This window comes from Protomyctophum parallelum (genome assembly GCF_964188405.1).
Source record: "Protomyctophum parallelum genome assembly, chromosome: 13".
In the NCBI taxonomy this organism is placed as follows: domain Eukaryota; kingdom Metazoa; phylum Chordata; class Actinopteri; order Myctophiformes; family Myctophidae; genus Protomyctophum; species Protomyctophum parallelum.
Genome location: NC_139708.1, coordinates 45,465,101 through 45,489,708, shown reverse-complemented (window position 1 = coordinate 45,489,708; position 24,608 = coordinate 45,465,101). Strand labels below are relative to the sequence as shown.

Below are 24,608 nucleotides of genomic sequence, written 5' to 3'. Positions count from 1 at the left end.
AATTGCAGGTAAAAATCCTGAACTTGAGCCACAAACAATTGAATGCGTTCACCAGTATTAAAGTATTTGGGCAGTGACATACAGATACAGTAGCTCATAAACATTTGTTCAAGATTAAAGAAAAAGGCTTTTGTTGACCCACTGACCTAATAGGCACGATGATATCATTCATTGGTTGAAATTGATTCATGGGATTTGTCTTGAATGAATAAATAAATGGTCAGTTCAGTTCCAAATACCCGTTGAAACCTTCTCAGTCTGGTGTGCAGTAGAACTTAGAAGCAAGAGATAAAAAAATCTAAATGTATTCTACATTTTGTAGCAGCAAATCTTTCCGCGCCTTTTGGATGATCTAAACACAACATGTCAGTGATGGTGTTTTGCAGTGTAGACCATTTAAAAAAAACGATATGCATTTCCGAGTCTTATAAAGAAAAACGTTACATACTGGAATGATTCATAGAGCAACGTCAAGGCAGGAAAGGCCAAGATATTTCAAGCATGAGCTTCAATAGCCTTATTTTCAATGTGGACACAGAGCGAAAGTAAATGTCTTCTACATCCTGACAGTTTTCTGAAAAAGCTATGTTTCTATGTCAGTCGTTCTTCGATTTTTCAAAAATAGCAGACCTACAAGCTCGTAGCGCGCCACTCGGTGGCGCGCTATGAGCTTGTAGATCTGCTATTTTTCAATAGCTAAAGCATAACGTAATGCTATAACACCAAAAGGGGTTCCCACCCAAAATGGGTTTAACAACACTAGTGCTACCTTCATGGCATGTACATAAGTTCCCATTAAAACAAAAACAAAAACTAAGCCAACATTAAAAAAAACAAAAAAACAAGCAGATATCATGACATTATTGTATAGCAATACTATAGCTCTTTACAGTATTAAAATCTCCAAAAATGAAAACATACACAAACGTACATGGAGTTTAGCATTCAGTTTAAAAGAAATGCTCTTGTCAATACTCACTGGCTTCGCCGTCCATTCACGTCCTAACATACAGACTCCCTGGTAGACCAGTCTGGTAGACCAGTCAAAAGGAATTAGTGAGGTGATCCCTCTGAGATTCTGCTCCAGGGGGGGGGACTTACTAAGACACTGCAAGAGCATGGTGCTTTAAAAGAAATGATCACATTAACAATGTGTAAATTTAGCTTACTAAAAATCAGTAGTATTATTATTCATTATTTATTTTGAACAGTTCCAAAGATGAACCTCCCTGCCTCAGCACCTCTCAAGGTGCTGTGTTGTACATAAAGTACATAATGGCTCTTTTGGACTGAAACCTTCCAGAACCCATGAAATTCTGCTTCCATTATAACCAGAACCACACCTGATGGGGCGAGGTACATCATACAAATAGAAAACAAATTATAAAAAAAGCAAAAATAGCCAATCTACAAGCTGTGCACTTGTATATTTTAGATATTTTTGTTATTCTCGGTTCTGCCTTCCCCAGAACTAGCACCTCCTCCTGAGCCCGTACGGCCCAAGTAAGGTTGTGAGAACCTTGTCTGAAACCCAAGTCAGCCACAGCGGAGTTTATGGTACCAGATCCAGAACACGGTTCACTAATAGTTCTTGTAGTAGGAAAAGAGCCTCGGTTCGATCAAGACTCGTTGGGCGGAGCGTCGAAGAAGAGCTCTCGACAAAGCCTCGCCGTGTCTTCTGGGCAGTAGACCGTGAAGCCGATCGTCCGCGGGTCGTTGAAGATTTCGTAATCATTTCCACCCTATAGGAGAAGAAATGAAGTAAGTAAGACAATAGAGGGTATATGCGCGTGGCATCATCATCATCAAACCCGGAAGTTATGCAGGAATGCAGGAGTGGCAAAAAACTACTTTCTGGCCTTGACAGCCCCATACATCCAAACAGAAAAGTCCTATCTGATTGCATTAAACAACATTAAACAATGTTAAACTCACTTTGCCTGTTGCTTTGCCACTCGATGTAAGCATGCGCATACCCCCTATAGAATAATCATGTAGGACTTAAAGGGACCCTTTTTTGCAAAAATAAATAAATGTTAATGACGTTTAGAAGATTTAGAACACATTCCTGGGGGTCTTTATGTGTGTAATATGTGGTTTAAGATATTTTAGATTTTAGCAGTGAGCCCAGTGTCTACAGTATGATGTCATGGACACTGGGCTCACTTACTTCCTGGACTACATCAAGGACTATTTTAAAGAGGAACGTACGGGAAGTGAAGACCGTACGGTGGACTCCATGTTGCTCCCTGGAAGGAAAGAAACATGCGCAGTTGAGACCAAGGACTGTCTAAAGAGAGGACGGGACGCGAAGACCGTAAGCCGTAAGGGCGCCGCCATGTTGCTCCATGGTGCTCCATGAAAGGAAAGAAACATGCGCAATGGGCTACATGCAGCCAACACTTCCTCGTTCAGCTTCCTTGGTCTCAACTGCGCATGTTTCTTTCCTTCCATGTGAGCAACATGGCGGCACCCTTACGGTCTTCGCGTCTCGTCCTCTTTAGATAGTCCTTTTTCAGACCAGGAAGTTGTACATGACAAATCATAGATATGGCACAAATGGCCCAGCAGGTGGCGTGATGCCACTGAAAGGAGAGATGCTTCTTACATAATGTCACGTCTGACCAACATTACTGTCTGTGTGATGATCCATGCTGGGACTTACTTATCCACTTGCTGTTAAAACGTTAATATAAAAAGGTAAAATGCAATGATGTGACATGATATATGTACAAGCATCTCTCCTGGGCCATATCTATGATTTGTCATGTACAACGTCCTGGTCTCAACTGCGCATGTCCAGCGTACGGTCTTCGCTTCCCGTCCTCTTTAAATAGTCCTTGGACTACATGTTGTCTCAGTAAAGGCTCATACATAGTCTGGATTTCCGGTGGTGAGGTGACCACCGAACTACAACATGACGTCACTGAGCCGCGGGGAAGAGCAAACCACCGCCCCAGCGGCCAGCCCTTCTCTCTGTTTTTACTCACCACCGCTCAACGTTATTTCGCGGTGTTCAGCGGTGGTCGCGGTGGTCAGCTCACCACCGAAAATCCAGTCTATGAATAGGCCTTGAGACAGCCCTCCCCCTAACCAGAAGGAGGATCAGTGCACCAAAGCATTATGGGAATTGTAGTCCAGGAAGGAAGTGAGCCCATGACATCATAAGACACTGGGCTCACTGTTAAAAATCTAAAATATCTAAAACCACAAGACCCTTAGGAAAGTGTTCTAGATCTTCTAAATGTCATTAACATATATTTTTTGTGTCCCTTTAATGCTGTATTAGTCGACAGTATTGCTTGTGCACAAACATGCCTATACATGTCTTTATGTATTGTGTTTCTGCTGTGGACGTGAAAACCTGTCTCTCCTACTTTGTAAAAGAAGTCAATCACAGACACACAAACGGCAACATTCTTTCCGCCACGGGTCAGCTCCTCTGACCCAAGTCCATGACCTTTCACCTTTGATCTTTTCCGACAAAAACATTCCACAACCCCTGTGTTATCTCTCTGTTACTAAACTCCTGGCAAAGGTTTTGTCACCGTCTTATCCTTGTCGACATGTCCACAGCACCACAATATCTATTTATATATCACTGCTCTGCACCTTTCACTCTCTCTCTCTCTTGACACATTTTTACAAAATTTGCGACAATACTTTTATACGCCTATAGATTTACATATAGTATGCAGGGCTGGACTGGCCACCGGGCATACCGGGCATTTTCCCGGTGGGCCGCGACCGTAGGGAGGCCGCCATGATTTAAAAAAGAAAAAGACCAGGAAAGGTCCGGGCTTGCTGCCATTCTGCCATCATGATAATGTCACTGTACCTGTATCAGTGAGTGACAAATAAACCCTCTACAAAGGGTTGTGTAGTTGTCTGTTGGTTTGTATCATTTATGTTGTTCAGTAAAAGTGGTGGTATTAGGGCTTGTTTGTTTGTGTGTGCCTCGACGGAGCGGGCGGTAGAGTTTCTGCTATCTGCGCGCTGGTTGTGGTGGGTCGGTCTGGGCCAAATTCACGCGAAAATGCCCCGGGCCGAATTCTTGTCCCAGTCCAGCCCTGATAGTATGTCATGGTCTGGCTCTCTGCTTGTCTATTCTTCTCCTTCTGTATCTCTTCCACACTTCCCATTGCATCTGTCAGTCCTAGTTACACACCTGGCCCCTAACCTAGGCTTTCCACCACCTCGGAGGAAAGCCTGGTCTCTGTTTCAAAAGTCTGTATGATCCTGTCGGGAGCGGATGATAATCGTTACGTCATGTTGTAGTATTGTTTTGTAGTCGACAGGCAGGAACAACAGGCGGCAACTTTATTGAGAGGGAAAAGGAAGGTTCCTTCCTTTTCCCTCTCAATAAAAGCTCTCGTAGCCTGTAGCTTTTATTGAGAAAAAAGGAAGGAACCTTCCTTTTCCCTCAATAAAGTTGCCGCCTGCTGTTCCTGCCCGTCGACTACAAAACAATACTACAACATGACGTAACGATATCATCCGCTCCCGACCGGATCATATACCCTAAATTAAATGGTGCCCAGGCTAGCTGGCCCCACTATCAGCCCAGGCCATTACAAACCTGTGAACTATTCTCCAATCTACCTGCTCCCTATAAATACTGGAGTCATGGCACACACACACTTTCAGAAATCATTGTCCGGTGCTCAAAGCAAAGCAAAGCAAAGTTCTTTGTTTACCCAGGGAAGTGGACTAAGCTCGAGATGCTTGTTTACAGCCACGCCCTGCTCATAGAACATTTCATGGTAGGGGTTCAATGCCTTGCTCAAGGGCACTTAAATTTTAACGTGCCGGTCCGGGGATTCGAACTGGCGACCTTCCGGGATCAAAACCGCTCCGCAAACCGTTCGGCCACCGCTGCTCAACTTTGGTCTTCCTGTGATCTACCGAGAAATTCTGGATTTCCTGTTATATTGCCTTTATACTTTGAAAAGCTTTGCCTTTTGGCTTTCCTGAGTTACTCCTTCACAACTGCTACTTTTGATTGTAAGCTAAGCTTCTTTTCTGCTTTCATGAATCAGTTATTTTCAAACTGCTCTTGTTAAATTTGTGCAGGCTCTGCATTTTGGGTTCAGTCATTCTGGAAACCGTGACAACATAACCTGCTCTAACCTCTAATAATCTACTATTCAAGTATAGTCATTGTTTTCATATTGCATTGTAATGTATACATTTAGAGTAGCCTTGCCTTGAGGCCATGAGGCCCATAGGGTGAGGCAGCTTGATGTACAAGTACACCCCCTGGACATGACGCTAGTATGTCGCAGGGACTTATACCCCCAAACCAACCCTTGATGCTGAGTGTCAAGCAGGGAGGCACTGGGTCCCATTTTTACTTCTTTGGTATGACCCGGGCCGGGGATCGAACCCCCGACCTCCCAGTCTCAGGGCGGACAGACACTCTAACCACAAGGCCACTGAGCTGGTTATACATTTAGCTTCATATTACAAACATTCTCTTTACTTACTAATGAGGTCTCGTTGCCAAAGAAGTAGATGGCGTTCAGGCCCTCCCCCTCTAAGGCCTCCAGACAGAGCCTCTTGTCCCAGCCCTCGGGGAACACGTCGAAGCTGATGAGGCCACCTGAGCAAATGGGATGGACATCATGGGTATTATTGCCATTTATATTGTGCTACTCCAATAATGGTCTTGGACCAGTTATGCCTAGAAACATAGAAAACGGTTTCCTTGAATTGAAAATTAAAGGGCAATAAAGGAGACACACAGACAGAGACACGCATCAAAAATATCATAATGTTGTCTTATCTCCCAGCATTATGGTGACCACATTTACAACTCCACACATGGTACGTCTGCATTTGTATACAGAGCTGGAGAACATAGTGTTTTCCATTCCCTGTGTGCGGTGACTGTGATCTGATGTTCTGGCTTTTTAATTGTTATTATGGTGAGAACTGACGTACATTCTTTGCAGACAGCCAGGTGGTGGAAACAGCCCCACTCACACTGACTCAACCCTAGCATCCCCTATTGTTGTGGGCATGTCATTGTAGGGGGACAGGTTCCCCGGGGGCCTTAATTATCTTCCACACTGCGCTATATCCCTCGGTACCACCCGTTAAATACGCACAAGGCAGCTGGCATGTAACGGACCGCCAGTCTATACCTTATTTTCATATTTCATATTTCATAATTTGACATTATTGGGCCAGCCGAGGATAATTGGTGATTGATTGGGACCCAGCTCAGCTGTGGAGCTGGGCGAAATGGCCCAGCAAAATGGACATAGTGGCCGAATTTGTTATTGCAGCGCTGGGCCAATTCTGGTCCGTTGACTATCATTGTGCACGTTCATGATGACACGTGAACGGCTGTTTCATACGTGAATGATTAGTCAACAGCACAGCGCGTTCACGATTTGGCCCAATCCATCCCAGAATGCACTCTGTTCCTACCCGGAAGGAGGAGTGAAATCGCCTCATGCGCTTTTTCTCATCTAAAGCGAATCCGTTCTCGTGTAAAAAAGGCAACGGCATCTGGCACGCTGATTGGTTTCATTAATGAGAAGAAACGTTGACACCGTTGTGTCAGGAAGGCCATGAGTATTATGACCCACCCCTCCCACCATCTCCTTGAACTCCTGCCATCTGGTAGGAGGTTCAAGAGCCTATAGGAGGAAGCACCAGCAGGCTGACCAACAGTTTCTTTCCCCAAACCATCAGGACACTGAACACTCGCCACATACTGCCCCCCAAGGAGGGATGAATAGCACCTTACACACATCCACTTTGAATGCATCAGCACTTTCTCCTGCCAATGTTGTCTGCTCCTTTTACCTTTTTAATGTTTTTTAAAAGGCTTTGCCTCTTTTTAATGTGTATTGTTTTTAAATGTGAAGCATCACGAGCCATGGAGAACGGTATTTTGCTCCTCTGTATGCCCAGTGTATATTGTGGAAGTGACAATAAATCTGATTGATTGATTGACGATGTAAAGTGTTCAGCCTTTTTTACGCATGGAATGTGACCGACAGATCCCCTGCCTTGCTTTTTTGAAAAGGAACAGATTAGATGCTATACTTCATCGGTTCATTCATTCCCACCCCCCTTTAAACTGAACAACTGAACAAGCGTGACAGCTGATGACGATCCAGCCAATGGGATTGTCGTGTTCCTCTCACACCCCCCTGACACACCTCCCTCTGATTTACTGATTTACTACCACTGTTTCCTTTGCTGACCCCTCCCCCGCTGCATCTGTATAGACCCTCTTGCACAAACAAGGGACTAAATTATTTTTGCTCTTATGCCACCAAAATGTGGAACGCCCTACCAACAGTCATTAAGACATGATGCGAATCCCTTGACTCCTTCAAAACCACTCTCAAAGGGCACCTACGGATGGCTGCAATTCGAAACTGGCCCCGTAAAATCTGAATCCCCCCCCCACCGCCCCCCCTTTTCCCCTCACTGTATATGTTTCTTTTCCCTTTTTGCTTCCTTTATGATGAATTCCTGTTCTGTTCTTTAACTATATATTTGTACGTCTCTAAATGTTTTGATTAATTGAACATGGTGGACCCTGTTGTAAACAAGTGTAATGCTTAATTGGGTCGTCCACTCACAGTTAACAGTCTTTGTATTGAGTTTGTGCTTGAAATGTACTGTAATACTGCAAACTGTTAATAAATATCAATCAATCAATCAAAGACACTTGAGAGCTAGAATAATTGTCCCCGTTCTGGCGAAAACACCAGGTAAAAATAAATGAATGTCACAGAAATTGTCAAAAGTAGCAAAAACAGTGATTTAAGAATCCTGGTTTGGGTTTTTTTTTTTTATATGGTCACCCTATGTTTTATAAACAGCCACCAAATGACGGGATGAATAGATGAGTTGAAGCCAGGGGAACCTTGGAATTTGATGCAGGCCATTTTCTTCTTGTCAATAAGTTAAAAAGTTAAGTTCGGTTAAAGTTCAGTTTCCCTGGTTTAACAATGGGGGGAAACAACGAAAAAAGGAACTCGTGTGAAAAGCAGTGTTAAGATTAAGAATATACAATAATGAATGAAAATTTGAGATTATAGCCATATCAGTCATTGCTGCAAAGGCAGATATTGAAGGCAAACACATAAAACTTGCCCTGTACACAATATATACGCTTATATCCGTGGCACTGGCTCTTCTGCAGCTAATTCTTATCTCAACGTCCCACCTCAGCACACTAAATTTGAACGACACATTCATTTTCTAGATTCGCGATTTTCTCTGTGCAGTGTGCATGTGTGTGTCTCTGCATAGTAAGTAGCCTTGCCGAGCCATGAGGCCCATAGGCCAGGAGCCTAGCTATCTCCTGTTTCTGTAGCATGAGGCAGCTTGATGTACAAGCACAGCCCCTGGACATGACGCTAGTATGTCGCAGGGACTTACCCCCAATCCAACCCTTGATGCTGAGTGTCAAGCAGGGAGGCACTGGGTCCCATTTTTACAGTCTTTGGTATGACCCGGCCTGTCTCTGTCTCTGCTAGGGTGGCCAGACGCCCGGTTTCACGCCGGACAGTCCGGTTTTAGACCCACCTGTCCTCCTCCCACCTCAACCTCTGGCCGGACACATAATTGTCCGGTTTTTTGTGATATACAGTGCTTGTGTCATTTACGTCGCCTGCCTGGGTATTAAAATCTCCGCAGCGCTGCTCAGCTCCACCTCCGCAGCGAGCCGGCCAAACTGTCTTAAAAAGAGAGTGGAGACGTTCAGAGTGTTGCCATGTCCGCTTAATTATAAGCGACTTTGGGCTTGTTTTATATAATAGGCTACTAAGCCTAGTCAGGCTTCTTTTGGGCTTGTTTTCATAGACATGGTTGCTTGGTTCTTTTCCAAAACCTGGCAACACTGCCAGTGGGATGGTCTGTTTGTTTGTTGTGCTCTCACAATCACTTTAGTATAGTTAATGCAGAGATAAACAAACCAAATATGCCGAAATGAAAAACTACATTTAATGAGCAATGGAGCAAGGAACTCGACATCATAAAGAAAGGGAGGCTGGCATCATTCTATGTCCCACACCGATGACCATAAAACTGTATAAAAAAACCCACAAGAAAGAGATTAAACATAAAACATATCTAAACATGAAATAAAATAAATTGATTATAAAATGAATGGCCTTTGTGGTACCCTATAATTTAAAAAGGTGAATTTAATTAGCAAATATATGTTCTCTGTGGACATAATGCTGGAGATGATGGTGGTGAAGGGGGAGGGGGGGGGGGGGGGGGCGGGGGGGCGAGCCCCGCAAAAGTGTCCTCCTTTCTGAGGTCTTGCAGGTGGCCACCCTAGTCTCTGCATATGTCCGAGTTATTATATCTGAGAATCAGTATCACACACTGTACACAACCAACCGTCATAAAATTCCAAACGCATCCATTTGTAACCGAGAGCGTACAAATGGTACCATTTGGACCGGAGTGAAATGAACACTGAGGATTAAAACCCATTTTGGGGCGGGAACCCCTTTTGGTGTTAGCATTATACGTTATGCTTTAGCTATTGAAAAATAGCAGATCTACAAGCTCGTAGCGCGCCACCGAGTGGCGCGCTACGAGCTTGTAGGTCTGCTATTTTTGAAAAATGGACTGACATAGAAACATAGCTTTTTCAGAAAGCTGTCAGGATGTAGAAGACAGTTTTAGAATCTGATCTCAGGTCAGAATGGGTTAACACAGAGGACACTGTCTAGTATATAGCATAGCATGCCTGCAGGCCGCCCATAATGTACTGTAACTGTACTCTGTTTAATGATACTTCCCGCTCTGCCTACGAGCCAAAGTGCCATTAGCGAGGAGACGAGATGAGATGAAACAGCCGAGTCTGTCTTGTTTGTTTTGTGCACAGCAGCAGCTTGTCTGTAGTGTACTCTGCAAACTGTAAACTGTGTACAGTCTCACAAGTCATTAACAGAACCTCTCACCTCGCTGGACCTGTGAGCAAACACCAAGTTAATGTGATTATTAAATATTAACCTGAAGAAAACCTCTCACTCCTCTCCCTGCTCCTACAGTGCGTTTATGCCACGGTATAGGGAAGGTGTGTGTGTGTGTGTGTGTGTGTGTGTGTGTGTGTGTGTGTGTGTGTGTGTGTGTGTGTGTGTTGTTTTTGGCAGCAAATTTCGATTCTAGTTTAGTCATAGTCTTTGGACTGAAACTTCATTTAGTTTTAGTCACATTTTAGTCACCTGGAAATGTCTTAGTTTTAGTCGACTAAATGTCATACGATTTTAGTCGACTAAATCTACATTTAGTCGACTAAAATGTGTTTTGGTGGGCCTTGATGCCGTCGTAATGAGTGCTTTTACACTTGCTGAAAATAGCCGATCTACAAGCTTGTAGATCAGCTATTTTCAGCATGCAACAAGAGTAAAATGACTTATACTGGATCTCTTGTCCACCAGTCCCTTCCTAACATGTTAGTCTAGTTTTTATTTGTCGACGAAATTGTCAGTATATTTAGTCTTAGTTTTAGTCATCATAGCTTAGTTTTCATTTACTTTCCATTCGTTTTTGTCAGTGGAAATAGGTAGTCTTAGGTAGTTTTAGTCGACGAAAACAACACTGGTGTGTGTGTGTGTGTGTGTGTGTGTGCATTAGCACGCGCGCGTCACTGTAAAATCCCTACTGTTCATTTAACTCTGAGAATGTACAAATGTAACCAAATGGACCCGCAAGGGCACGCTCTCTCAGGAGGGGGGTGAATGAACACTGAGGATGTTATTGTGTACGAGTCTGTGTGTGTACCGGGCATGCATGTGTGTGTACGTACGTGTGTGTGTGTGTGTGTGTGTGCGCGTATGTGTGTGTGCACATGTGTTCCAATGTCCACAACAACATGTCCTCTTTACACTTCAATAACTATGAGGTAGTTGAGTCTCTTATGCCACAGATAACGTACAACAAACAAAGTCTTTGTAGAACAAGCGCGATAACAGTAGTATTGGGGAGATAAACGGATGTACACCGTGTTTGGATGTCTCATTCCGTATATAAACGGATGTAATAATATCCGACAGAGCATTCTTTTATCTCGATTATGGATAAGAACGTGATTTGGCTGCATGGGTGAAAGTCACAACCAGACATTGCTGGCATCGCCCAAAGTCTCCCATAATTAGAGCTATTGTGTTCTTCTACAGAGGCCCACACATGAGCATGACAAAATAAAACAAAAGAAAGGAGGAAAGATAGTTAACTATCTTCCTTACCACAAGAAAATTATATAAACAGTTCCATTTCGTGAGAATGATCGGTATGGTAAGAACTAAGAATGCATCTATTTTCCCTGTCAGAATGCTTTACTGAAACTCCGTAGTAGGCTATAATGACATGTTATGACTTCTGAAGAACATTCACACACTTTGGAGAAGTAGTAAACTATATAAACTGAAGATACCAGTAGCATAGACGGTACAGTACACAACTTATTTCATACTTTCACAAATGTTTTGTATATATAGCTGATTTAAAAGCTCACATATCACATTACGATATGTTGAGCTTAATGTAGATCTACAATTCTTTGCACATTACGATGCTCAAAATAGGGATGGCAGGTTAGAAAATGGTTAGGGTGATTCCTACTGTCCACTAGGAAGTTCTAGGAACACATTATTTCCCCTTGAGAGAGAGAACCACATTCTAGTCCAACTAAAGCGCTAGAAGATGCTTGTGTCCTTTGAGTTAGCAGCGTTGTCCATTGACTACAAATTCAGACAGACCTCCAGTAAGGAGGAATAATGTCCTTCTTTTCTTCCATTTCCCGGGAAACACACATTGGTCTGTTGGCCAGCTGACCGTTGGGGTATAATTAAGACTCACCTCTTGTGAAGCGCAGTCCCTTCCCAGCAAACTCCTCTTGTAGTGCAATAACAAACTTCTCTCTGATCTTCTCTCTCTGTGGGGACATGGCACGGACAATTAACAATGTTAATTTACTTTATGTGTTTATTTGGACAGGACAATGCATATTAATGGACGTCACATGGACGTAAAAACACCGGATAGAGCACAGTTGCTAATTCTCATCCGCAGTCCTCACAAGAAACACAAAACGGCAAAACAGACAGTCAAACAGTGGAATACATTTACATGACATTACATAGGGAACACGGCATAGAAAAGAAATGCACCTAAAATAATCATGAATGGTCACAGCTTTGGTTTTTCAAGCAACCATCTTTTCAGATTGTATTTAAAAGAGGGAAATGTAGCACAGTCCCTTATACGCAGAGGAAGGCCATTCCATGCTACACAACCCTGTACTGAGAGGACATTTTGGCCCAATGTTGTTTGCCGGTGCGGCACTTAGTTCGCAGTCTCCTCGAGTTGTTGCTCTGGTACTGATTCCCCTATCGGGCTTTCGTTTATTTTTATTTTTATTTATACCTTGTCACAAAGTGTCACAAAAAAACCCACAGCAAAGTGTAAATGTGTCTTTACTGCATAAACAGGGCTGCATTGTTATGACAGTTATGGCAATGGTAGTGTACATGTAATGAAAACTAATTATTGTAACGTCCAATTTCATCTAATACTGTATAGTATACTGTATTTTATCAGTCAATTCCCCTTTGTATAATTTTGAAGTGTTGAGTCTCACCGTTGGTTAAGATAACCGCAATCCAATAAATGTGATATGTATGTTCACAGACAATATCAAATGACCTGATCGTACTGTGTAAGCTAAGAATGTAATTCTCTAAAAAACAGATATATTCAGATGTTCTTATTCTATTCTGAACTTCTTAAAGATTTGCCATGACAAATACAATAAAAATAACTAATACTAAAACAATGAAACTAACTACTATTAAAACAAAACATTTTTTAAACTAGCAAACACACTCGTTAGTCTGTAAACTGAAACTACATTGAAAAGAAGAACCTTTCTCTGCAGGGCCAGTATTATCCTTCATCAGAGCATTCTCCTTCTCCCTGTCTCATGGCTTTGTGAAACGTCAATGGTCTCCCTGTTAAGCTCTCTTGAAAGAACAACATTGTTTTGACTTGTCCCTGTGTGTCCCTGTGTGTCCATGTGTGTGAGTGTCCCTGTTTGACCCTGTGTGTCCCTGTTTGACCCTGTGTGTCCCTGTTTGACCCTGTGTGTCCCTGTGTGTCCAGTTCAAACTCAGTCAGTGCATACACTTTCCCTATCAAATTCTCTGGCCCTCTTCTCTCCTTCCCAACCATGCTTAAAAAAACCCAGACCCAAACCCAGAGAGACAGACACACACTGACTGATCACTCAGTGATCATTTAATTTAATTAACGAGAGTAGATTCCTTCCGGTAAGTATCAGTAAAAAGACATGCTTTTCTACATTATTTCTATAGTTATTTGTTCAATGATAATTGTATTTATTCTATTTGTTTAATTGGACGTGGCAGAGCATATTAATGAACAGTACACATAAATGTAGCGTAAATATACTACGTTTTAGCAGTGATGCTAATTTACATCCGTAGTCAGTAGACACTTTACACCAAACAATATCAACATAACAGGAAATGAGCAGACAGCATACAAAAACATGATACATTTCAAACACAGTAAAAGGAGAACATTTGAAATTGAGAAGAATAAGAAAAGATTAAAACGAATTACTAGGGTAGGCCTACTATAATTGTGGACTGAGAGTCATACGTGATCACAGGACTTCCCATAGACAGCCCATTCATCCAAACAGAAAAGTCCTATTTAATTGTATTAAATGACGTCAAACTCACCAACATCGCAACTGTACGAAGAGCTTGCATTATCGTCTTACTATCTGCAAAGTGTATGTTTAATAAAAATCTACCGTAGACATGTTATGAGCAGGAGTACTTGTAGAGAGGCTGTGGAATTGGGAATTGGCTATACTAAATTGGGACTTGAAGGGGAGAAAATGTTTTTCTTTTGTCTTGAAGGGCCATGTTTTGCACAATAACAGTCTTTTTCATTATGTCTGCCCACGATCTCTGCCGTGATTCATACAGTACGTTTGTTTACCTCAGTCACTGATACTAAAATCTGATATTTTATTTTTTATTTTTTCTATGAATCTGTGACCTGACAGTGACACCCATACTGTTACAAAACGGGGGAAAAAAAGATTTTGAAAAGAAAGAACTAAAAAAATAAAAAGACATGTTATAAGCTACTTCCTGTCAAGAAATTCCTTGCAGATGATTATTTGTGTCAGAGTTTTGAAGCACTCGTTATCGGTAAAGCAACCTCTTGTTTGCCTCCTGCATTATGTGCAAATTCTAAACAGGTGGTACGCATGGGCTGGAGAGTGATAGTCAACAAGCACTTCCAAACTCCAGCTCTTAGGAAAAAAAAAAATCATCTGCAAGGAATTTCTTGACAGGGAGTAGCTCATAACATGTCTACAGTGGATTTTTATTAAACAAACACGTTGGAAATAGAAAGAGGATAATTCAAGCTTTCCGTACAGCTGCAATGTTGGTGAGTTTTACGTTATTTAACCCATTTTGGGCGAGGACCCCTTTTGGTGTTGTGATTTAGCTATTGAAAAATAGCAGATCTACAAGCTCATAGCGCGCCTCCGGGTGGCGCGCTACGAGCTTGTAGGTCTGCTATTTTTGAAAAATCGAAGAACAACTGACATAGAAACATAGCTTTTTCAGAAAACTGTCAGGATGTTCTGTTTGGATGAATGGGCTGTCTATGGGAAGTTGCACCTAGGTAGCACCTTGCTGACAAGATGGCAGCCGTGTGCATATTATCAATTGTCCTCTGTGAAAGTGGGGGTCGTTCTCCCTCAGTGTGACAAGTGGAAGTTCATAAACATCAGCAATGAACCCATTCTGACCTGAGATCAGATTCATACGAGGTTTCCGCCGGACACACACTGGTCTGATTGACCCATTCTGACCTGAGATCAGATTCTAGAAATGTCAGTCGCTCTTCGATTTTTCAAAAATAGCAGACCTACAAGCTCGTATCGCGCCACTCGGTGGCGCGATATGAGCTTGTAGATCTGCTATTTTTAAATAGCTAAAGCATAACATGATGCCGACACCAAAATGGGTGCCCGGTCAGAATGGGTTAAATGAAATGCACGTCGCACATCTTTCTCACCTTGTCAATTTCGGAGAATTCTATTCGCTCTTCGAGTGTGCAGCTCCGGCCAATGGGTGAAATGTTGAGCATTCCATTGCGGAACTCGATGAAGGTGCCCCTGTGGGAGGAAGAACAGGGATGGATTTTAAAGAGAGGGATCTGCTTTTAGAGAGAGGGAGAAAGAACAGGGATGGATTTTAAAGATTTGGAATTAGGGTTTGGTCGCAGTATGTCAGTCCCAGTAAGGTTAACACTCTTAATGCCCAGCGTCATTTGGAACCATTAAATCAAAGCGCCCTGCAGCGATTTGCAGCTTCAGAGCCCATTTCAAGGTGGCACAGCGCCATCTTGGATAGTGCTAGGTATAATAGCATTTAGCCAAAAGACCCTTTGGGAGGATCGGCAACCACCGGAGGTATGGTTGCAATATTGTCTTTATCTATCATTCATAGGAAGCTTACACAAAATAGTTTCACCCACTCCTTTATACTTGTGATGTGACAATAAACTTCACACAGTCTATATATATACGTGCATGTCTTATGAGTGCTATACCTTTTCTTAGGCAGTTTGATGAGACCCATATAGCTGAGACAGAAGTTGATGAGTTCTTGTAGAAGCTCCTCTCCTATCTGGTTCTGAATGGCCTGCAGGGATGAAAGTAATAAATACCACAGGAACAAAAAGTTAAAGTTTACAGTCTTCCATCTATCCAAGCATTAAAACATCTATTGTTTACAGAGTGCATGCCTTTTTGTCCGACGGGGCATATAGGTCCGATCCATTGGTCCCATCGACTGTACTTACCCCAAACCCTCACCCTGACCATAACCGCGAGCACGGGGCAGCACACCTAAACCTAACCCCAAACCCTGACCCTAACCATAACCGCGAGCACGGGGCAGCACACCTAAACCTAACCCCGAACCCTCACCCTGACCATAACCGCCAGCCCGGGGCAGCACACCTAAACCTAACCCCGAACCCTCACCCTGACCATAACCGCGAGCACGGGGCAGCACACCTAAACCTAACCCCAAACCCTGACCCTAACCATAACCGCGAGCACGGGGCAGCACACCTAAACCTGACCCCGAACCCTCACCCTGACCATAACCGCGAGCATGGGGCAGCACACCTAAACCTAACCCCAAACCCTGACCATAACCGCGAGCACGGGGCAACACACCTAAACCTAACCCCAAACCCTCACCCTGACCATAACTGCGAGCACGGGGCAGCACACCTAAACCTGACCCCAAACCCTCACCCTGACCATAACCGCGAGCACGGGGCAGCACACCTAAACCTATAACCCCCGAGTCGGACCAATGCTACGGTCGAACCAAATGCTCCGTCGGACCAAAGTTTATGCCTCCCTTGTTGACATTCATTGACAAAAGATGAGGTCATGTAAGGTAACCGGCAATGTCGGTGTACTCATTAACCCGTTTAGCTCTGGAACACCTACATGGCGTTTATGCCTTTCAAGCCGGGAACGTCTCTGTTCTTTTTTTTATTATTTTTTTATGGATTCTTTTAGGCCTTTCAGACAACAGTGTTGTTTTTGGCAGCAAATTTCTATTTTAGTTTAGTCATAGTCTTTGGAGACTGAAGCTTCATTTAGTTTTAGTCACATTTTAGTCACCTGGAAATGTCTTAGTGTTTTAAGTGGAAAATGTGTTTTGGTGGGCCTTGATGCCGTCGTAATGAGTGTTTTTACACTTGCTGAAAATAGCCGATCTACAAGCTCACAACGCGTCGCATGTAGATCAGCTATTTTCAGCATGCAACCAAGAGTAAAATGACTTATAGTTGATCTCTTGTCCACTAGTCCCTTCCTAACATTTTAGACTAGTTTTTATTTGTCAACGAAATTGTCAGTATATTTAGTCTTAGTTTTAGTCATCATAGCTTAGTTTTCATTTACTGTAGTTTACATTAATTTTAGTCGACGAAAACAACACTGTCAGACAACTTAGGTCATGGTTTAGAAGGCGTTTTTAGAAGCGGCTGCAGGGCTAAATATGTAATTATCCCTCTTATCTTATTCTGGGTCACACCCATTTGTAAACGGTCACACACACCCACAGAAATGTAAATTGGCAAAACAAACAACAAACAAACACAAGTATGCACACTCACATGCTTTGAGATGAGTTTCCCATCTTTGTATTGTACTGTGCCATTCTCAGCAAATACATAGTCAAACTTGTGTTTCACTGCAAAACAGAACATGAGGCAATTTAGTTACATTTCAGACAGTCAGTAACACAGACCCGTCCCTGATTATCTTTTCTAGTGCTCCATTCTCAAAGTAGGCTGATCTATTTTTTACCACACCAGACATCACAAGGTGATACTGATAACAGTTCGTCCCAGGATGCTGGCCTGCTATTAGCCTGGGCACCATTTCATTTCGGTATATGATCCGGGCTGGAGCCGGATGATATGCTTACGTCATGTTGTAGGCAATGGTTTGCCTACAACAAACAGGAAGAACAGGCGGCGACAACTTCCTTTTCACTCTCAATAAAAGCTCTCGTAAGCGAGAGCTTTTATTGAGAGGGAAAAGGAAGTTGTCACCGCCTGTTCATCCTGTCTGGCGACTACAAAACAATACTACAACATGACGTAACCACATCATCCGGCCCCAGCCCGGATCATACGGACTTTTGAAACAGAGACCAGGCTTTCCTCCGAGGCGGTGGAAAGCCTGGTGATGCGAGGTTAGCCTGCTATAGAGCATCGCAGTCCAGCCCCCTGGCGAGGACCTGTTCTGTTCCTTAACTTCTGTTCTGTTCTTTAACTATATAGAAGTGTCTATTTGTACGTCTCTAAATGTTTTGATGAATTGAACATGGTGGACCCTGTTGTAAACAAGTGTAATGCTTAATTGGGTCGTCCACTCACAGTTAACAGTCTTTGTATGTTTGTTTGTGCTTGAAATGTACTGTAATTCTGCAAACTGTTAATATATATTTCAATCAATCAATCAAAACCAAAAGTGAATTCCCCGTTCATTTTCCTCATAGACTTTTAGAAAGGTATTTGGTATATAAAGACGTTTACGCCGTGAGTTGTGACGACAAATGGCAGTAAACACAATGTTTTGGGCCGGTCAAATCATTTGTAAGAAGAAAAACATGACAGGATAGAACACTTTTTCTTTTGTTTTTTCTTCTTGTAAATTATTTGGTCAGCGAAAAACATTGTGTTTATTGTCATGATGTGTCACTCACAACTCGAGTTGGCTTTGTCCGTCCGTGGCGTAGTCGTCTTAACCCATTCTGACCGGGCACCCATTTTGGCGTCAGCATCATGTTATGCTTTAGGTATTGAAAAATAGCAGATCTACAAGCTCATATCGCGCCACCGAGTGGCGCGATACGAGCTTGTAGGTCTGCTATTTTTTGAAAAATCGAAGAACGACTGACATTTTTTAGAATCTGATCTCAGGTCAGAATGGGTTGATCAGACCAGTGTGTGTCCGGCGGAAACCTCGTATGAATCTGATCTCAGGTCAGAATGGGTTAAAATAAAATACTTTTTGAAAAGTCTATGAGGAAAATGAATGAGGAATTCACTTCTGGTTCTAGCGTAGTCATGAAAGGGGGCGGGACTGCGACGCTCTATAACTGTCTCATGGGATTATGCTTCGTCACAGATTACAGTAATGCTTCGTCACAGATTACAGTAACACTACCCGGAATATAGGCATGTTTAATCTGCATGAACTTTACACTAACGTTGGCTCCCTGTTAATTGGTCAATGGGTCTATATTTACAATTACAATTTAGGCATTTAGCAGACGCTCTTGATCCAGAGCGACTTACATTTAAGCAAATACAAAAGCATCACATATATAAAAAGTAGTTATCATGAATCATGTATAAACTAAGAACGTAACAGTGGAGTATCTATGTCAACTATACATACTATGCTATATTATATATTATACAATATACATGTGTACTATAAAGTGCTATGACTACATGATATGCAATTCTAGTGCTGTCTACGTAACGAGCTATAAGTCTGTCTAAAATACTATCTAAGTCTACATAAAGTGCTATCTAAGGGGCTAGGCTAGGGCAAGTGCTACGGGCCATGATGGAGTCTGAAGAGGTGGGTTTTAGACTACGGCGGAAGATTGGGAGTGAGGCTGCAGTTCTGACTGTGATGGCATTGCCCATATTATTGCCCTGGCTTGTGCATATATAGCAACATCCACGTCTAAACTGGGTCTCCGGTAATCAGAATCTGCATACTTTGAAACGAACTCCTGATAGATTTTTTTCTGCCATCCCTTTGCAGCTTTAGCCAATCACGTGTCTCACAGAGTCTTAACCCATTCTGACCTGAGATCAGATTCTAAAAATGTCTGTTTGAAAATGACAGTTTTCTGAAAAAGCTATGTTTCTATGTCAGTCGTTCTTCGATTTTTCAAAAATAGCAGACCTACAAGCTCGTGGCGCGCCACTCGGTGGCGCGCTATGAGCTTGTAGATCTGCTATTTTTCAATAGCTAAAGCATAACATAGTGCTAACACCAAAAGGGGTTCCCGCCCAAAATGGGTTTTATGTGGCACTAGTTGTAGTCTAATATTGACAGCTGGGCTTCTGGTATATGGTACCCACTGTCCACTCAGCTGTATTTTAATGGCTATAGTGTAACTTTGAGGGGTCAAGAATGATGGTGTGTACTGTGGTGTTATTGTAAGCAGGTTGAGTAAACAAGCTCAGGACATTATAGGGTCCATGAGCAACAGAAGTCAGTTTACTCAGTTGCGATGACGACGCAGGTCAACTGTGTTCTTGTGAATACAGATAGACATGAACAGATTGACCCTATACATTGGTGTGGCGACTGTGGTTCAAGAGGTAGAGCAGGTCGTCCAATGATCCATGGGTCGGCGGTTCGAATCCCGGCTCCTCCTCCTGTCTACATGTTGAAGTGTCCTTGGGCAAGACACTGAACCCCAAATTGCTCCCGATGTGCTGGTGGGTACCTTGCATGGCTTCCGCCACAATCGGTGTATGAATGTGTGTGTGAATGGGTGAATGTAATGCACAATCTATGTAAAGCGCTTTGGATAAAGGCGCTATATAAATGCACCATTTACCATTACATACAGTTGAGAAAGCTGATTCAGGGAAATTATGACGAGTCATGATTATGTCTTGCTGCGTCAGGGCAGAATAAGGACAATAATGAGTCAATGACTGTTCTAATTACAACAGCCTCCAGACATTTCCCTTTGCTGAAGTCTGATGTTTGAACTCTCTCTCTCTCTGTGTGGCTATCTTTAGTGAACGTACGTGCTCGCTGTATCAGTGCATAACGTAAAGTACTCGGGACACTTGAGTCTGCGTTTTTGCACATGACTCATATTGCATGTTATCTTCTCTCTCCCAGCTTCCCTGTCTCACTCACTCTCTACTCTACACTGGCCTCTGAACCCCAGATTAACATCCAGATATACATTCATCCATGTGAATTCAGTTAGTTGTACAGCATGTGCTGTAGTGTAATTGAAACATACTGTACAGGCGTTTCTTATGTAGGATAGAGAAGCCTGATGGAGAAGTGAGTGACACGGCGGTTTATCACATGGTGGCCATTTTGAGTTTTGACCTTACTTAGCCCATTTTGGGCGGTAACCCCTTTTGGTGTTAGCATTATGTTATGCTTTAGCTATTGAAAAATAGCAGATCTACAAGCTCATAGCGCGCCACCGAGTGGCGCGCTACGAGCTTGTAGGTCTGCTATTTTTGAAAAATCGAAGAACGACTGACACAAACATAGCTTTTTCAGAAAACTGTCATTTTCAAACAGACATTTTCAGAATCTGATCTCGGTATTCCTATACCCCTGAAAATGAAGTATAAGAGCTAAATGTAGAAACCTAGCTGGGTCAGACAATCTATCTGAGGCTAATAATAACAATACTAATTACAATTTATAATTTAGGCATTTAGCAGACGCTTTTAATCCAGAGTGACCTACATTAAGCAAGAACAAAAGAATGGCAATACATCACCATACATAAAAAGTAGTTATCATGAAACGTGTGTAAGCTATAAGAACGTAACAGTGTGGAATATCTATATAATGAATACATATAAACTATACTATACTATATACTATACACATATAAGTGCTATGACTACATGAAATGCAATTCTAGTGCTGTCTACGTACCATGCTATAAGTCTGTTATCAAATGCTATCTGAGTCTACATAAAGTGCTATCTAATGGGCTAGCTAGGTAAGTGCTTAGGGCCGTGATGGAGTCTGAAAAGGTGGGCTTAGGGCCGTGATGGAGTCTGAAAAGGTGGGTTTTCAGACTACAGACTACTATAACCCCCTTTTGGTGTCGGCATCATGTTATGCTTTAGCTATTGAAAAATAGCAGATCTACAAGCTCATAGCACGCCACCGAGTGGCGCGCTACGAGCTTGTAGGTCTGCTATTTTTTTTTTATCGAAGAACGACTGTCATAGAAACATAGCTTTTTCAGAAAACTGTCGGGATGTAGAGAAGACATTTTTAGAATCTGATCTCAGGTCAGAATGGGTAAATAATTCCAGTAACTCACCACCATCCTCCCCCTCTCCGAGCTGTTCTGCAATCTTGGAATAGTCTGAGCCGCCCACTATCCCGATCTTCACTTTCTTCCTCAGACTCTGGAAGAACTCATCCAGCTCTGGGTGAATCTTCTGTTGAGGGGAAAACACACAGAGGCAGAGTCTCAGCAACAAAACATTGTCCAAAGTTCAATACCCAGCTAGCACTTGATTGATTGATTGATTGATTGATTGACAGACAAGTAAGTAGTGAGTAACCTTGCCCATAGGGCCCATAGGGCAGGAGCCTATCTCCTGCTTCTGTAGCGTGAGGCAGCTTGATGTACAAGTACACCCCCTGGACATGACGCTAGTATGTCGCAGGGATTGATTGACAAGTGAATACAAAAACTGTTACTGTGGACGACACCATATGATAAAGCATTACACTTGTTTACAACAGGGTCCACCATTTTCAATTCATCAGAACATTTAGAGAGACGTACAAATGTATACTTCCATGGACGGTGGACGATGTATTGCCATAGCTCCTGCATGAATGCTGAAAAGCATATGTTGCGTGATGTAACAAAAGTATAATAAAAGAAACAACAACAGACAGTCAAATTCGTGTGTCGTCTGTGTTTCTGGCTCAGGAGGTAGAGCAGGTCGTCCAATGATCCGTGGGTCGGTGGTTCAAATCCCAGCTCCTCCTGAGTCCTGTGTACCTCCATGTCGAAGTGTCCTTGGGCAAGACAACCCTACAATACATTGCTGGCGTCGACTGTTCGCCGCTTCACCTCCCAATGTATGAATGAATGAACCTTCACCTCCCAATGTATGAATGAATGAACCAATGTAAAGATTCACCTCCCAGTGTATGAATGAATGAACCTTCACCTCCCAATGTATGAATGGATGAACCATTGTAAAGATTCACCTCCCAATGTATGAATGAATGAACCATTGTAAAGCGCTTTGAGCACTATAAAGCGCTATAAAAAATGCTAATTGTTGTATAATTGTTATTACATAGGATCACAATGGAAACAAGTCCCCAGGACTATTTTGTGTTATTTAAGCTTAACTGTTTACTGTACCTCCAATCAATCAATCAATCAATCAATCAATGTTCACACTTTGATTAACTGGTGCAGCCCTAATTGTTTTGTTAGAAATGAGAAAAAGACAATAGAGTGCAATCTGTTTCAGTAGAACTATACTTTCCTTTGTGTCTGTAAGAATACCCACAGCTCACAAAAGGGAAGCTGCATTATATGTAATATATAAGTCAGTGGGTTCAGACTCAACAGTATGTACAGTGTCAGACTGTCAGTAACACTATATGCGCTTCTAATCTGTGTCAAAACGAAGCAACCAAATGCTTGCTCAGAAACACATCCTAAATATTTTCGAAAGATACGGTAGAGACATGATATGAGTTATGATATTTGTTTGTGTCTATGGGTGGACTGTCACATATATGTGCACTTACTTGTTCTGGCGGCTAATCAATAGTCAATAGTCAATTAGGCCTACAGTTTGATGATGACTATGTCAAACAGTCAAATCCATGTGTCGTCTCTATAAGCCACGCGGCTGTTATGTTGTGTTTATAAACAGCTAGAAAAAGACACCTGACACCACAGGTTTGACTCATGCTGGCTACACTATTATAAGAATATACGCGCACAGTCTTGTGCGTGTTAGCTCCGTAGACTAGAGGACATTTTGTCATAATTTAACACTAGGCGTATGAATGAAACGGGTTGGTAAATTATCATTTGATTCAATTTGAATTTAGCCTTAAGAGAACACGGTGTTCCAATTAAAGATGTTTGCCTTTGCCTCGAAAACTAGTTGGATCTCGAAGGGATTCTATAGGATTGATCGAGATCGATCATAATCAAATCCTTGAAAGGTATACGGATCGGATGAATGCAAGTTTATATTTAGAATCCTGTCTGACTGTCACCCAATGCATAGACGCTAAGTTGTGTTACACAACAAGGATATTGTTGCATCTTCTCTTGTAGACATGTGCAGCTAAACCGGAGACAAGATATCGCGCATGCTAATCTTAACATGTTGACAATCCTGCAATTGAAACGGAATTAAACAAACGGTTATGAATCAAAGTGATTAACAGGTTGATGTCTTACCTCTCTTGGAGGTGTGAGAGTTCCATCCACGTCAAACAGGCAGAGGATGTTTCTGTCTGTTGAAAAGCCGTTTGATTCCATTTCTATACTTTTCTCATTACAAAAAATAAATAAAATAAATAACAATACGACCGCTCTAATAGTTTGATTAAGAGCAGGCCTATAGGCTTAATATAAATAAACAAAAAAAGAAGATAAAAAATAGTAGTAAAACAATATGCTACAAGTTCAAGATTCAACCATGAGGTATAGTGAACTAAATAGACGTGCAGCCTGCCGGTTTTGTTTCGTTTTCAATTCTCGATATACCCGTCTTTTAATTCGGTTGGAATAATATAAGGCTCAACCCATTCACACTTCGCAGCATGAGGCTGTGTTTTTCTTTTGCAAGCAAGCAGCGCTGGAGGATATTGCACGTACAGCCTATCTCTGACACATGCAGTGACGTTCCGAAGTGGGCGTAGACTTGGCACACGTCGTAAACATTGGAGCCATGATTCAACAGAGAGAACAGAACAGATCTTGTTCTTTAGCTACAGACAGACAGTCAGCGGGCCTATTACTCAATGCGACCTTATCTGCCATGATTCTGCATGCATGCCATTTGTCTTTGTGAGCGGAAACCAGATCGTGGTCAGGTGATAATGGGTAGGCCTACACAGCAGTCTCTAAATGTTTTGATTAATTGAACATGGTGGACCCTGTTGTAAACAAGTGTAATGCTTAATTGGGTCGTCCACTCACAGTTAACAGTCTTCGTATTGAGTTTGTGCTTGAAAT

General features: G+C 42.4%; 1 protein-coding gene across 1 annotated transcript; it reads right to left on the bottom strand.

Annotated features, from left to right (window-relative positions):
- Positions 1-733: 733 nt before the first annotated feature.
- On the bottom strand, positions 734-24,190 carry pmm1 (phosphomannomutase 1). The gene is made up of 8 exons (XM_083779719.1): positions 23,829-24,190; positions 21,699-21,819; positions 17,242-17,318; positions 15,652-15,743; positions 15,115-15,214; positions 11,848-11,923; positions 5,487-5,602; positions 734-1,742 (listed from the first exon to the last, which is right to left on the bottom strand). The coding sequence occupies exons 1-8, from the start codon at positions 23,907-23,909 to the stop codon at positions 1,620-1,622; spliced, it is 786 nt and encodes a 261-aa protein (XP_083635845.1). The 5' UTR covers positions 23,910-24,190; the 3' UTR covers positions 734-1,619.
- Positions 24,191-24,608: the final 418 nt, after the last annotated feature.

Excerpts from the sequence above, each read along its gene's own strand:
- pmm1 (XM_083779719.1), bottom strand. The coding sequence starts at position 23,909 with ATGGAATCAAACGGCTTTTCAACAGACAGAAACATCCTCTGCCTGTTT. Across the intron at positions 5,603-11,847 it reads GGGACTGCGCTTCACAAGAG|GTGGCCTCATCAGCTTCGAC; the intron begins GTGAGTCTTAAT and ends CCATTTGCTCAG. Across the intron at positions 1,743-5,486 it reads TTGGCAACGAGACCTCATTA|GGTGGAAATGATTACGAAAT; the intron begins GTAAGTAAAGAG and ends CTTCTCCTATAG.